Source organism: Oryctolagus cuniculus, chromosome 2 (genome assembly GCF_964237555.1).
Source record: "Oryctolagus cuniculus chromosome 2, mOryCun1.1, whole genome shotgun sequence".
In the NCBI taxonomy this organism is placed as follows: Eukaryota; Metazoa; Chordata; class Mammalia; order Lagomorpha; family Leporidae; genus Oryctolagus; species Oryctolagus cuniculus.
Window position 1 is genome coordinate 89704114 of NC_091433.1, and position 16022 is coordinate 89720135.

General features: G+C 39.1%; 1 protein-coding gene across 7 annotated transcripts in view; it reads left to right on the forward strand.

Moving 5' to 3' along the window:
* LOC138843052 (disintegrin and metalloproteinase domain-containing protein 32-like) overlaps window positions 1–16022 on the forward strand; it is a 145836-nt gene that overhangs the window by 3673 nt on the left and 126141 nt on the right. For 3 of the 7 annotated variants that reach the window (XM_070068588.1, XM_070068590.1, XM_070068589.1), the window contains exons 2-3: window positions 3850–3920; window positions 4827–4871. Coding sequence is in view for 2 of the 7 variants with exons in the window: in XM_070068586.1 (XP_069924687.1) it covers window positions 3850–3920 (71 nt within the window). In the remaining 5 variants the exon portion in view is untranslated. Of the gene's footprint in view, window positions 1–3849; window positions 3921–4826; window positions 4872–16022 lie in introns of those variants that run through there. The other 4 variants (XR_011386381.1, XM_070068586.1, XM_070068587.1 and 1 more) reach the window with 2 other exon arrangements.

Below are 16022 nucleotides of genomic sequence, written 5' to 3' on the forward strand. Positions count from 1 at the left end.
GAATAGAATAGCCGGGCTGAAATACATTTACCTGATACTGTATTTTTATTTCACTGATCTGTCTATTCCTATGTATAACTAAACTGTTATAATTACTATAACATTGTGGCATGTTTTGATATCAAGTTCATCAAATAGGATATCTTGTTAATTTTCAAAATTATCTATATAGTTGAATTATAGACTAAATATGGCATATTTTATTTAGTGTCTCAAAGTCCACCAGTAGAAGTATTCATCCTTGTTATTCTTCTTAAAATTTTGTGGAAGATAAGAAAGAAGAAAGGAAAGGAGGGAGGGAAACGGAAGAAGGAGAGTGGGAGGGATTAAGTTAAGCCCATCCAGATAATCTGAAATAATCTTGTTTTAAGGTCAGATAATTAGCAACCTAATTGTGGTTTGCCATGTAACTTAACATATTCACTGATTCCAGAGATTAGGAATAGATACCTTAAATAAGTCTATCACAGATGATATATTTGGAGTCGAGGTGAAAACTGAATCAGAGATTTAGCACAGTCCTGAGGCAAGATGGTGAAAGTATAATGCCATGACTGCCAAGCAAAAAAGCAAACTTTAAGTCTCTGTTGGGATAGAGAAAACAGCAATTTTTTCTGTCAGTGGTCCATTTCAGTGCCTTTCTACAGAATCAGGATCTTATGAGGTAGATTTTTTTAAAGTCCCTCTCAGGCATTCCATGAAGGCACAGGGATTTTCTTGTGGAGCTTAATCAATCTGAGGTAATGCAGAGCAGTTAAAGGGTTTGGTTCTAATTGTTTTTAGACCTTACATAATGTAGACAATAAGATGCCTTCTCCAGTTGTCTACAGGATTGTTAGTCTCAGGGTCATACTGGGGAACTGCCTGTTGACCAGTGGGAAATGGCATCTTTTGTTCATATACTGCAATTTAAGGGTCATGTTCATGTGATACAGAAAACGCATCCCTGAATTCCTCTGCTGCTTGTATGGCTGCAAGATTTTGTGAACATGTTAGAGCTTGGCAGAGGAGCAACATTATATTGTTCCAGGTTAACTCATACAAGGTTCTGGTAGGCCTCTATGTTGTCTGCTCCATGTATGAAACTGTCCAGATCTCCCTTAATCTGCTTAAGGTCTTGCAGAGAAAAAAGGGACTTGGACGCAAAATAAGTCCCTGTCCTGTAGGCATTTGCTGAAGAGATAATAAATTGGCATGAGGTTCTGGGGGAGCTAAATAAGGCAGGTCTGTTGATTGCAGGGAAGATGTTGTAGTCCTGGAGGAGCTAGAACTGGCACTTAGTAGTTAATACTAATACTTCCCTTTGGAGACTAATTTTCTCCTTCCTCTAGTTTGTAATTAGTCCAGGCAGTGACGCAAAGATAAGGTTTTTTTTTTTTGTTTTTTTTTTTTTTGGCTCAGGGAGTCAAAGGAATCTCAATATCTAAGGATGCACACTGAGGAAATGCCTGCTGTAGATGGGTTTGTTTCCCATCTGGAATGAGAATAAAAACAGGCATCCTTCAGCTTTTATCTCTCCTGAGGCTGAGATATTTCTCAAATTCCTCTGCTGTCTGTGGCATTCAGACATGTTCTGAAGCCCATGGAGAAGGGCAAAATGTAGATAAGACTAGCATGTATTACCCATGCTTGCTCAGCCTTCCACACCTGTAACCTACAACAGACATTTGCCAGAACAGCACACACTGAGAGTATGCTGGAACTGGGACTCCTGCCTTGACCAAATATATATAGTGTTGCAGCTTTGTCCCCATACCTGAAAAGAAATGGTTTTCCTGTGCCTCCTAACCTTGAACTATGTAACCTTAAAAAGATCCTTCGAGTTAGAGTTTGGAGAGAGGGCACTAGTCCTGGCCACTATTTTGGCTGGTAACTATGCAAGTGAAGGATTAAAGGAGCAGTGGGGGAATAAAAACTCCCTCCATTGAGCTACCTCTGAGATATAGCTTATCTAGAAAGGACCTGACAAAGGTAGATCCAAAAGAGGGAGGGACCTGAAAGAGAGGGAGGAGGCCACCAGAGAACATGCTGGAGGACCTGTCTCCACAAGTCCAGGTCATGAGGGGGTCTCTGCCTAATGAGCTGACTAGGTGGTAAAGGCTGCCTATCTACAAAAGGGATACCTAAATTCTGACACAAAACTAACCAGATATTTAGGGACCATGAATTCTGGTTTATAAGAAATGAGGAAAACTGGCAGGACAAAACAGCATCCAGAAGCACAGTGTAGTGAAACAAGAAGAAAAAGAGATGGGGATCTTGTCAGGGTCTGGGGTAATGTAAGGAGTCACTGGGGCATTGGGATACAGAGCCTTTGGCCTCCCTCCAGACCATGCCCAGTCTCACCACAGATCGATCTCCACAGAAAGAAGAGCACAGTTCTCAAACTGCCACCCTGTTAGGCTGTTGGAGTCTAGTGTTCAGTTAGGGAGCCTTTGAAAAACACCAGAGTGTTGCCATGGCATGAGTTTTTGCAATTACTCTACCATCTCCCAGTCTCACATGATAGGTCAACCCCATGGAAGGAAACTGAGTCAGTGAGGACCAACATTCCCAGAGCCAAGAGGAGATGAAAAGTAGAGAGAGTAGAGTGTCTAGTGTTAAAGTTCATGAGGACTCCAAAACAGCACTTAAGTCCAGGGTAAAGTAAGGAGTTGTTATGGCATTTGTGCACAGAGCCCATAGCTACGCTGCAGACTGCACCCAGTCTCAATAGTGCCACACTGTAGGAAACGCGTTTCCTGGCTCAACACCTTTCAGGCTGTCAGGGTCTGGAGTCCAGTCAGGAAACTGAGGAAGCACAGGAATAAATGCTCGGTCAGGATCTGTCAGGATTCTCAAGGCCTTTTCACAGTCCCTGGCGAAGGGCTGGTCCATGCAAGAAACAAATTAGAACGGAGCCTCACCTCTGGGGGATTAATCCAGCCCTGGTCAGCAAGCCTGACCCCTGAGTCTTAAGACCAACAGCCATGCTAACCTCTGCTTTTAACTGGCTTTCAGGGACCTTGTGTTCTTGAGAGAGAGTTGTTAATGAGGGATAGTGAGACTCTTCAAAAAACAGAGGCAGAAGCATTCTGCAAGCTCACTTGTCTGGCAGGATGAATTTCAGTTAAGTCTGAGTCATGGCACGAAGCTGCTGTGGGAGTTCTTTTCACATGTCGAAGAATTTCCACACAGCAGGGGCAGTGAGCAAAGCAAGATTTATTGAAAGTGAGAACCCTCTCAGGAGGAATTGCCTGAGAAGCTTGCCAGTGTTTGACTTTTATAAACATGAAGTGGCACTCTCTGATTGGCCCATTTCTGAAAATCAAACCTAAATTTAACCAATTAGGGAAGGAGCAGAATAACAGCTAAACAGAAGTCAGGGATTACAGTCGTGTCTAGCTTTGGTAAAATTAAGTGTGGTTAGCTGACCTAACTGCCTTGCCACTGGCCTAATTGCCTATTAGCCCATCTAATGCCTCACATCCTCATCTCTTTCACTATCACATGATGTCTCTGAAGCCTACATTTTTAGGAAGGTAGAATCAGAAGCCAAAGGTGGGATGTGAGCATCTCAACTTGTAGGCTAACCACCTGGCCCCATGAAAGATTTTTGAAGTATGTCTCTGATTATCTTTTGTCTACTTATTCTGTTTTTCTTCAGAAACAGCCAATTTTATATAGGTTGAATATTTTGTTTTCACCCTTTGAAAAGTTTTCGTAACTGTGTGTTTTCAAAATAGGAATTTTAAAGCTTTTTATAGGAATGCACAGTGATAAAATACTTGTATTTTCATAGGCAACTTTATGAAAGAAATTGAACGGATATTTAGTCAAATTTAAGACACCTTTTTATTATTTTTTTAGGTTTTCAGAATTCATTTCTGCAAATCATATCACCAGAGAAAATCCAAGCAAATACCAGTGGTAATTCAGAGGTAGAAGATGTGATTTTTTTCATTAAGTTATGTTAAATTTGCTATTTTTTCATGGTTATGAAATATATCAACCCTATTAAGTATGAATGCAGGTTTCTAATGTTACTGCTAATGAGTAAAGTTTTGATAGTAAATAAATATATAAATTATAATATTTTCTGTTTAATATCTGTCATTTCTCCATGGTAAGTTATTTTTAAAAATTCAAATACAGAAAATAATATAGAAAAACTGTCTTATCTGAGTGATATTAAGGAGATAGGAAAGTCAGATGAAGAGAATGATACAAGAAGAATTAAATTTAACTCAAACCTTGTTCCTCAGTCTTTATCTAATGGTTCTCAGTGAAAAAGAACATTTCATTCTGCTATTTTTATTAGAAAAGGAAATACTTTACTCACTTATTTGTTGAACAAATATTTCTCTGGATTTTCATTGTGCATGCTGTGCGGAGATAAAAAATAAATATAATTAAGCAAGCCAAAAATCAAAGTGGGTAATTTTTGATTAATGTTAACAGTTTTATTAAGGGTTAAATTACACACCACCGAACTTACTTATTGTTAAGTACACAGCTGTATGATTATTAATATATATGTAGAGTTTTGAGACCATCAACACAATCCAGTTGTGGAATATTTCTGTTGCCCTCCTCAGAGTTCCTTCCTGCCTATTTTATTTTCTCATTTTGTCCTCAGCCTATGAATGCCACTGATGTGTTATTTGTCCCTATAAATTAGTACTTTTTAACAATTCATGTTAATTGAAGCACATAATATGTGATTTTGCTTTAGGCTTGTTTCATTTAGGTTTGTCCATATTGTCACATTTATCAGGTTAATTATTATTTGTTACTAAATGTAGATCTTCCATTCACTGGTTGATGCACACTTACATTCTTTTCAGATATTGGCTAGTGTGAATAACTGTTTTATGAATATTCGTGTGTAGGTATGTATTACTTTAGTCTTGAGTATAATCTTCAAATTTAAATTGATAACACACATAGAAAGTTTTTGTTTAACGATTTTAGTAATTAAAACACTTTTATTCCATAGTGAATGTGCCAGTTTACGTTTCACATTAGCAAAATATGAGCGCTATTTTTTCTACATACTTGTAAACATTTGATGCTATATGTCTCTTGGATTAAAAGATAATTGTAGTAGTGTGTAATGCTATGCCATTGTAGCCTTATTTTACATTTTTAATAAATAATAACATCAAACATTTTTCATGAACCTATGTAGCCATATCTACTTTGTGAAATAGTTAATTAAATAACTCGTTGACTTTGAAGTTCAGTTGTTGAATTCTTTAATTTTGAGTTCTAAGAATTCATTCAATGTTATGTATACAAGTTCGTTAAAATCATTTATTTTAATAGAAAGCGAGAGAGAGAGAGGGGGGAGAGAGAGAGATCTTCCATTAGCTGGACTTCTTGAAAAAGACCCTGTAGGAACAGACAGTCAAAGCCAAAATTAACAATTGGGATTGCATCAAATTGAGAAGTTTTTCTGTACGGCAAAAGAAACAGTCAGGAAAGTGAAGAGGCAACCAACAGAATGGGAAAAATATTTGCAAACTATGCAACAGATAAAGGATTAATAACTAGAATCTTCAAAGAGATCAAGAAACTCCAAAACAACAAAACATATAACCCAATTAACAAATGGGCCAAGGACCTCAATAGACATTTTTCAAAAGAGGACATCCAAATGGCCAACAGGCACATGAAAAAATGTTCAAGATCACTAGCAATCAGGGAAATGCAAATCAAAAGCACAATGAGGTTTCACCTCACCCCGGATAGAATGGCTCACATTCAGAAATCTACCAACAACAGATGCTGGCGAGGATGTGTGGAAAAAGGGACACTAACCCACTGTTGGTGGGAATGCAAACTGGTCGAGCCACTATGGAAGTCAGTCTGGAGATTCCTCAGAAACCTGAATATAACCCTACTCCTACTCCTACATCCCACTCCTTGGAATTTACCCAAAGGAAATTAAATTGGCAAACAAAAAAAGCAGTCTGCACCTTAATGTTTATTATAGCTCAATTCACAATAGCTAAGACCTGGAACCAACCTAAATGCCCATCAACAGTAGAATGGATAAAGAAATTCTGGGACATGTACTCTATAGAATACTATACAGCAGTCAAAAACAGTGAAATCTGGTCATTTGCAACAAGATGCAGGAATCTTGAAAACATCATGGTGAGTGAAATGAGCCAGTCCCAAAGGGATATATATCATATCTTCTACCCTGATCAGTGACAATTAACTGAGCACCAAAAAGAAAACCTGTTGAAGTGAAATGGACAATACAAGAAACAGTGACTTGATCAGCCCTTGTCCTGTTGATGAACAACTTAATACTTTATCCCTTTAGGTATTTTTTTTGTTCTACTTAATACTACTGGTTGAACTCTGTAATTAACACACAATTATTCTTAGGTGTTTAAATTTAACTGAAAAGTGATCTCTGTTAAATATGACAGTGGGAATAAGAGAGGGAGGAGAGGTACAATTTGAGACATGCTCAAGCTGACTTGCCCCAAATGGTGGAGTTAGAAACGTGCCAGGGCATTCCAATTCAATCCCATCAAGGTGGCATGTACCATTGCCATCTCACTAGTCCAAGTGATGAATTTCAGTTCACAGTTGATCATACTGATAGGTCTAAGAGTCAAAGGGATCACATAAACAAGACTAGTGTCTGCTAGTACTAACTGATAGAATAAAAAAGGGAGAGAACAATCCAACATGGGAAGCGGGATACACAGCAGACTCATAGAGTGGCAGATGTCCTAAACAGCACTCTGGCCTCAGAATCAGCCCTTAAGGCATTTGAATTTGGCTGAAGAGCCCATGAGAGTATTTTAGGCATGGAAAGCCAAGACACTCTGGCAAAAAAAAATCTAAATGAAAGATCTCTGCGAGTGAGATCCCGATCTCAGTAGAAAGAATGGGCCATCAAAGAAGGAGGTACCTTTCTCTGAATGGAGGAGAGAACCTTCACTTTGACTATGACCTTGTCTAAATAAGATCTAAGTTGGTGAAATCAAAAGGCTTCCATAGCCTTGGCAACTCATGACAGGAGCCTAGAGTGATTACTGACTGCCATAAACTATTTGTTAAGTCAACAACAGGAGTCACTGTGCACTTACTCCTCATGTAGGATCTCTGTCCTTAATGTGTTGTACATTGTGAATTATTGCTATAACTAGTACTCAAACAGTATATTTCACTTTATGTTTCTTTGTGGGTGCAAACTGTTGAAATCTTTACTTAATATATGCTAAATTGATCTTCTGTATATAAAGATAATTGAAAATGAATCTTGATTAGAATGGAAGGGGAGAGGGAGCAGGAGGTGGGATGTTTGCAGTTGGGAGGGAAGTTGTGGAGGGGAAAAGCCATTGTAATCTATAACCTGTACTTTGGAAATTTATATTTATTAAATAAAAGTTTAAAAAAAAATAAAATACAAAACAAGATATATAAAAAGCAAATTATTTTAACTGGATATTAAGCAAATTGGATATAGACAGAATATTCCTCAATATAATCAAGGCAATTTATGAAAAACCCACTCCAGCATCCTACTGAATGGGAAAAAGTTGGAGGCATTCCCACTGAGATCTCGTACCAGACAGGGATCCCCACTCTCACCACCGCTATTCAATATAGTTCTGGAAGTTTTAGCAAGAGAAAAAGAAATTAAAGTGATACAAACTGGGAAGAAAGAAGTCAAACTATCCCTCTCTGCGGATGTTGTGTTTCTTTATTTAGGGGACCCAAAGAACTCTACTAGGGGACTATTGGAACTCATAGGAGAGTTTGGCAAAATAGCAGGATATAAAATCAATGCACAAAAATCAACAGCCTTTGTATACACAGGCAATGCCACAGCTGAGAAAGAACTTCTAAGATCAATCCCATTCACAATAGCCACAAAAGCAATCAAATACCTTGGAATAAACTTAACCAATGATGTTAAAGATCTCTATGATGAGAATTACAAAATCTTAAAGAAAGAAATAGAATAGGATACCAAAAAATGTATTTTATTTCTTAGAGCCCATTATGGACTGAGTTGTGCCTCTGCTCCCCTACCACCACAAAATGCATGTGTTGAGTCCCTAATAAGCAATGTGACTTAATTTGCAAATAGAGTCTATAAGTAGGCAATTAAAATTAAATGAGGTAAAAGTGGTGGGACCCTAAACCAATAGGACCTGTTAATATCTTAAGAAGATGAAGAGGGGCTGGTGCCATGGCGCACTAGGTTAATCCTCTGCCTGCGGTGCCAGCAACCCATATGGGCACTGGTTGTAGTCCTTGTTGCTCCTCTTCCAGTCAAGCTCTCTGCTGTGGCCCGGGAGTGCAGTGGAGGATGGCCCAAGTCCTTGGGTCCGGCACCTGGGAAGAGGCACCTGGCTCCTGGCTTCAGATTGGCGTAGTTCTTGCCGTTGCAGCCATCTGGGGAGGGAACCAGCAGATGGAAGACCTTTCTCTCTGTCTCTCTATTTCTCACTTTCTATAACTCTTACCTGTCAAATAAATAAATAAAAATTCTTAAAGAAGTTGAAGAGAGTTCAAGGTTTGATGTATACAAAGAAAAGATCGTGTGAGGATATAGCTAGCAGACAGCTGTCTGTAAGCCATGAAAGGAGGCCTTACCAGAAACTAGTCCTGCTGGCACTTTGCTTGAATTTGGTCCTATAGCTTCCAAAACTGTGAGAAAGTAAACTTGTTTTTAAAGCTACTTATCCTGTGGCATATTGTTTAAGCTACCTGAAAAAATCATGTAGATTGTGGTTATGCAAAGTGGAATGCTGCTGTAAAAAGTTTCTAAAAGTGGCTTGGGAAGTAGGTGATGAATATGTTCAGTAAGAGTTTTGAAGTACATGCTATAAAATACCTAGATTTTTTTTTGAAGAGACTCTGGGTAGCAATATTGTTCCTCATGACTGTTCTGGTGATGACCCAGAAATAGAACAGTTGTAGAGAAAGCTGCTAGAGATAATACACATCACGGACCAAATGTTGGTAGATACATGAACAGTGAAGTTGTTTCTGGGGATGTTATGGTTAGACATGAGGGATGTTATTGGAAATTGGAGGAAAGGAAATCCTTGTTATTCAGTGGAAGGGGAGGGGGAGGAGGAAGAGGGAGAAAAGAAGGAGGAGGATAAAAACTGTTCCACTACAGTAAGGGCAAGGGTTGTAAAAAATAATCAGATCTCAAAATGTCAATTTCTCTTATAAACATTAAATTTTTGTATGATCTTTGACTTTTTGGGACTGACTCAGTTACTTTTCAGGACTGGTTTAGTTACTTTATATTACTAAATATAATGGTTTCCAGTTGCATCCATTTTCTTGCATAGTGAGTTTATACCACATGCTCATGATGAATTGATGAACATCAAGGTTGATTCCATATCTTAGCTATTGTGAATTGAGCTGCAATACACATGGGAGTACAGATAACTCTTCCATATGCTGATTTCATTTCCTTTGAATAAATTCTCAGGAGTGAGATGTCAGTCAGGTGATAGATCTATGTTCAATGTTCTCAGAAATCTCCATTCTGCCTTCCTTAGTGGCTGTTCTAGTTTACATTCCCTCCAATAGTGGCTTAGGGTATCTTTTCCCCCTTATCTTCACCAACATTTATTGTTTTGGTTTTTGATTTCTGTGTGAGAGCCATTTCTAACTGGGGTGAGATGAAACCTCATTGTGGTTTTTATTTCATTTCCTTGATGACTTGTGATCCTGAGCAGTTTTTAATATGTGTGTTGGCCATTTGAATTTCCATTTATGAAAAAATGCCTGTTCGGGTCTTTTCCCATTTTGTGACTGTTTTGTTGTTGTTGAGTTTCTTGACCTCTATAGATTTTGGATATTTTTTCAGTTTCATGATTCACAAATATTTTGTCCCATTCTGTTGGTTGCTTCTTTGTTGAATGTTTCCTTTATAGTGGAGAAGCTTGTTAGTTTGATGTAATCCGATTTGTCTGTTTTTGCTTTCATTACCTGAGATTCTAAGGTCTTTTCCAAAACGTCTTTGCCTATGCCATTGTCTTGCAGCTTTCCCAATGTCCTCTTATAGTAATTTGATGGTTTCGAATCATAGTTTATATCCTTGATGCATTTTGAGTTGATTTTTGTATAAGGTGTAAGGTAGGTGTCTTGTTTCATACTTCTGTATACAGAGATCCAATTTTCCTAGTACCATTTGATGAAGAGAGTGTCCTTTATATAAGGATTGATTTTAGCTTCTTTGTCAAAGATTACTTCCTTGAGCATGCATGGATTGATTTCTGGGGTTTCTATTCAGTTTCATTGGTCTAGATATCTACTTTTGTACCAGTACCAGTCTTTTTTGGTTATAACTGCCCTGCAGTATTTCTTGAAATCTGATATTGTGATGCCTCTGGGTTTGTTTTTGTCATTTAATATTGTTTTAGCTATTTGTTTCTTCTGTGTTTTCAGATGAATTTCAGCATTGTTTTTCTAGATCTGAAAAGAATGTCATTGGTAATATGATTATATCTTATTGAATCTGTACATTGCTTTTCTTAATACAAACATTTTGATTATATTAATTGTTCCAATGCGAAACACGGAAGTTTCTTTTCCATTTTTTGCATCTCTATTTTTTCTTTAATGTTTTGTAATTTTCATCATATAAACTTTCACCTCCTTTGTTAAGTTTATTCCAAGGCATTTACAGTTTTTGTAGCTATTTTGAATGAGATTTCTCTTATAAGTTCTTTCTCAACTCTGGCATTCTCTGTGTATACAAAGATTGTTGATTTTTATTTGTTAATTCTATATCCTGTGACTTAACCAAACTCTCTTATGAGTTCCAATAGTTTCTTAATGGAGTGTCTTGGTTCCACTGTATATAAAATCATGTCAGCTGCCAGCAGGGATATTATGACTTCCTCCTTTCCAATTTGTATTCCTTTGATTTATTTTGTTGGCTAATGGCTCTGTCTAAAACTTCCAGGACTATATATTGAAGCACATTGGTAAAAGTAGATATCCTTGCCTATTTTCGGATCTTAGTGGTAATGCTTCCAACTTTTCCCCCATTCAATGAAATGCTGGTTGTGGGTTTGTCATAAATTCCCTTAATTGTGTTGAGGAATGTTTCTTCAATACCCAGTATCCTAAAGGTTTGAATCATGAAAGGATGTTGTATTTTATCAAATGCTTTCTCTGCATCCATTGAGATAATCATATGGTTTTATTCTTTAGTTTGTTAATGTGATATATCACATTTATTGATTTTCATGTGTTGAACCATCCCTAAATACCAGGGATAAAACCCACTTGGTCCAGGTGAATGATCTTTCTGATGTATTGTTGGATTTGACTAGCTAGTATTTTGTTGAGGATTTTTGTGCCTGTGTTCATCAGAGATATTGGTCTATAGTTCTGTTTCTTTGTTTTATCTTTGATAGTTTTGGAATTATAGTGATGCTGGCCACATAGAAGAAGTTTGAGAGGATACACATCCATTCAGTTGTTTTCAATAGCTTAGAAGCATTGAAAAAATTTGTGTTAAATGTGGTAGAATTTGACAGTAAAGTTATCAGCTCCTGGACTTTTCTTTGTTGGTAGAATCTCTTTTTTGGGTAAGATTTTATTTATTTGAGCGGTAAATGGTCTTCCATCCACTGGTTTACTCTCAAAATGGCCTTAACAGCTTTAGTTGATCTGATCTGAAGCCAGGAGCCAGTAGCCTCTTCCAGGTCTCCCATGCTGGTGCAGGGGCCAAAGCACTTGGGCCATCTTCACTGCTCTCCCAGGATATAAGCAGAGAGCTGGAGGGGAAGAAGAGCAGCCACAAACCGTAGCCATTTGGGATGCTGGCACCACAGGCAGAGGCCTAGCCTACTATGCCACAGCACGAGCCCCTGGTAGAGTCTTTATTATTGATTCAGTCTGTGTCTTGGTTATGGGTCTGTTTAGGTTTTCTGTGTGTTCATGAGTCAATTTTCATAAATTGTGTAATTCCAGGAATCCTTTTTACATATTTTCCAATTTGTTAGCATGCAACTGTTTTTAGTAATTCCTGTTTATTATTTTTGTTTCTTTGGTATCCATTGCTATACCTCCTTTTTCATCTTTGATTTTATTGTTTTGGGTCTTCATTTTTTTTAGTTAGTTGGTCCAATAGTGTGTCAATTTTATTTAATTTTTTTAAAGAATAACTCTTTTTTTTTTAACAGGCAGAGTGGACAGTGAGAGAGAGAGAGACAGAGAGAAAGGTCTTCCTTTTCTGTTGGTTCACCCCCTCAATGCCTGCTGCAGTTGGCTCACCATGCTGATCTGAAGCCAGGAGCCAGGTGCCTCTCCTGGTCTCACATGTGGGTGCAGGGCCCAAGCACTTGGGCCATCCTCCACTGCAGTCCCGGGTCAAAGCAGAGAGCTGGACTGGAAGAGCAGCAACAGGGACAGAATCTGGCACCCCGACTGGGACTAGAACCTCGTTTGCTGGCACCACAGGTGGAGGATTAGCCTAGTGAGCCATTGCACCAGCCCAAGAGTTATTCTTGGCTGGCGCTGCGGCTAAATAGGCTAATCCTCCGCCTTGCGGCGCCGGCACACCGGGTTCTAGTCCCGGTTGGGGCACCAGATTCTGTCCCGGTTGCCCCTCTTCCAGGTCAGCTCTCTGCTGTGGCCAGGGAGTGCAGTGGAGGATGGCCTAAGTGCTTGGTCCCTGCACCCCATGGGAGACCAGGATAAGTACCTGGCTCCTGCCATCAGATCAGCGCGGTGCGCCGGCTGCAGCACACCAGCCACGGCGGCCATTGGAGGGTGAACCAACGGCAAAAGGAAGACCTTTCTCTCTGTCTCTCTCTCTCTGTCTCTCTCTCTCACTGTCCACTCTGCCTGTCAAAAAAAAAAAAAAAAAGAATAACTCTTCATTTCACTGTGTTTTTTTTTTTTTATTTTGGTATCAATTTTCTTTATTCTCTAATTTTAAGTACTCACTTGGGGTTTGTTTTGTTGTTGTTTTTCAAAGTCCTGGAGATGCATTGATAGCTCATTTATTTGATGTGTTTCCAGTTCTTTGATGTAGGCAAAGGTTGCATAAATTTACCATTTTTAAAGATTCATTTATTTATTTGAAAGCCAGAGTTAGAGGCAGAGGCAGAGAGAGAAAGTTTTCCATCCACTGGTTCACTCCCAAGATGGCCGCAATAGTTGGAGCTAGGCTGGTCTGAAGCCAGCAGCCAGGAGCTTCTTCTGGGTCTCCCATATGGGTGCAGGGGCCCATAAACTTCTGCCATCCTCTACTGCTTCCCAGGCCACAGCAGAGAGCTGGATTGGAAGTGGATCAGTCAGGACTCAAACTGGGGCCCATATGGGATGCTGGCACTGTAGGCCAGCCCCTAAATTTCCCTCTTAACACTGCTTTTGCTGCATCCAATAAGTTTTGATATGTTGTGTTATCATCTTCTTCATTTTTTAAATTTCAGGAAGCTGGAATTGAGAGCAGGCCTTGGGTTTGAACCCGTGTACTACTTATATGGGGATGCAGTTGTTCCAAGCAGTGTGAACCACAAAATTGTACCCCTGTTCTTGATACATATTTCTGAGTATAGAAAACATAACTTTGTGATCATTGCTCTCTGCACTGGATTGACCACCACTAATATCCAGGGTTTCAACTGGGTTTGATTTATGAACATAAGATCAAATCACATACATAATATATGGCAAATAAAGTATGACATTGGACACATAATCGTGGAATCCACCCATCAGTATCATGTGTGTTACTGTTTAGAAGCAGAAAGTCTGGTACTATAATGGGTTAATGATTTTAAAATGTATTTAAACTCAAGCTGACAGATGACAGTTGCAAAGATGAGATACTGTGATTTAAAATGTTGTATGTAATTAAACGAATGACCACTGCCCAAGTACTACAGAATAGGGGTAGATATTCCTCTGTTTTATATCACTTAGAATGACCAACTTGGAAGTGTTTGATTCCATTCTTTAGAACCTAGAACCTGAGGGTTTGCAGTCCCTGGAACCCAGTGAGAGGATACTTCTACCAGGGAACACAGTAGGCTTCTGGTAAATAAAGTTATTACTGCTTTATGGCTAATTTTTGGTGCTATATGACCATAGAACATTAGGGCAGGGAAGAAATTGCCATTTGTCACACTGACAGGATAATTAACTAATTTGTTGGGATAATAATAAGAAGGTAGTATCATTGCTGAATGCTGGGGGCATAGAGATAAGTGTCTTGCACTTATGTGTGTCCCCCAAACTTTTTTGTTAAAGATTTGTTTATTTGAATGAGGAAGAGGAAAAAAGGGAGGGAGGGAGGGAGGGAGAGAGAGGCAGAGGCAGTCAGAGAGAGAGGTCTTCCATCTGCTGGTTCATTCCAGAAATAGCCACAATGTCTGGGGCTGGGCTGGTCCAAATCCAGGAACCAGAAGCTTCATCCAGGATTCCCAGGTGTGTGCAGGGGCCCAAGCACTTGAACCATCTTCTGCTGCTTTTCCCAGGCACATTAGCAGGGAGCTGGAACAGAAGTGCAATAACCAGGACTCGAACTGTCACCCATATGCATTGCCAGCACTGCGGGCAGAAGCTTTACCCACTACACCACAGCATGCCCCCAACCCCAAACTTGTTTTTGAAATCTGAATGCCCATTTTTAACTGTAAATAGGAAAATATACACAAGAGTAAAGGGCTTAGAAGTCTTTGGGATGAAGGTCTAGGTCATCACACCTGGAAAACCACCTGGAATAGGAGAAATAATGACTAAGAGTGAGGATAATCTAGAATAGATGACACAGCAGGAGTATGGTAAGTGTCAGTTAAGACACCAGGATCAATATTCTGTGGCAAAGTTTAGCACATACTTTTTGTATGTCCCCTACCCCAAGTCCCTGGCCAGAATCCCTTTCCAAGTTCAGAGTGGGTTGTCTTCTCCCTGGCTTTTGGGGATTACTGCTGCAAAAACTAGCAAGTCTTCTTTCTTAAATTGTCTGTGACATACTGAATTACCTGCCCACCCTGGAGTTTCCTGGGATTTACTCCCTGACTCCATCCTCCAGGACATTCGTTAAACAAAAACTTTGATAATGGGACACAAAATCCGTCTCCCTTTTCTCAATGTGGGAAACACTGTGGCACAATTTATATTCCAGAACTTCTTCAATGGATTGCCTGGGTGTTGAATTAATCTAAAGCCAAATCTACTTTAGCTTCAATTCTCCTGCTATCTTGCTTATTTCACTCCCTTCTAGGTTTCTCCTGATACTGCTGTCTGAACAGTGTACTTGTGAATATGTCTGTTTCAGACTCTGCTTCTGGAGACCTATGTCACTCTCAAAGTCCATAGTTTTGATAAAACAGGTAATTTTCATCATAGCTTTCCATAAATTTAGATGAATCTACTTTAAAAATCCCAAGTTCTTAAATGTCTATAGAAGTTCTAGACTTTTTCTAAAATATATTTTAGGGTCAAGTGCTGTGGTGTAAATGCTAAAGCCACTGACTGCAGTGCTGGCATCCCATATGGGTGCCAGTTTGAATCTCAGCTGCACCACTTGTGATCCAGCTCTATGCTATTGCCTGAGAAAGCAATAGAAGATGGCCTAAGTCCTTGGGTCCCGGCACCTACTTGGGAGACCTGGAAGAAGCCCCAGGCTCCTGGCTTTGGATTGGCCCAGCTTCAGCCATTGAAGCCATTTGGGGAGTAAACCAGTGGATGGAAGATCTCTCTCTGTCTCTCTCTCTCTCTGCCTTTGTCTCTGTTTGCCTCTGCCTCTCTGTAATTCTGCCTTTCAAATAAATAAATCTTTAAGAATAAAGTTACCATGCTAAAAAGAATGAGAAAAATGAAATAATTTCTATTAAAAATATATTTTTAAAAAATGGGTGATTTGGGGGATAAATGAGTAAGTAACCAGAAAGTGTTTTCTGAATCTGTTGATGTTATTCAACACTTCACAAATAATTTTCTGCTAGCACTATTTCAGAAATCTTATGGAAGGAGTTTCAGAGGTATGAATTATTAAAAGTAGATAATTCTGTTGTTTC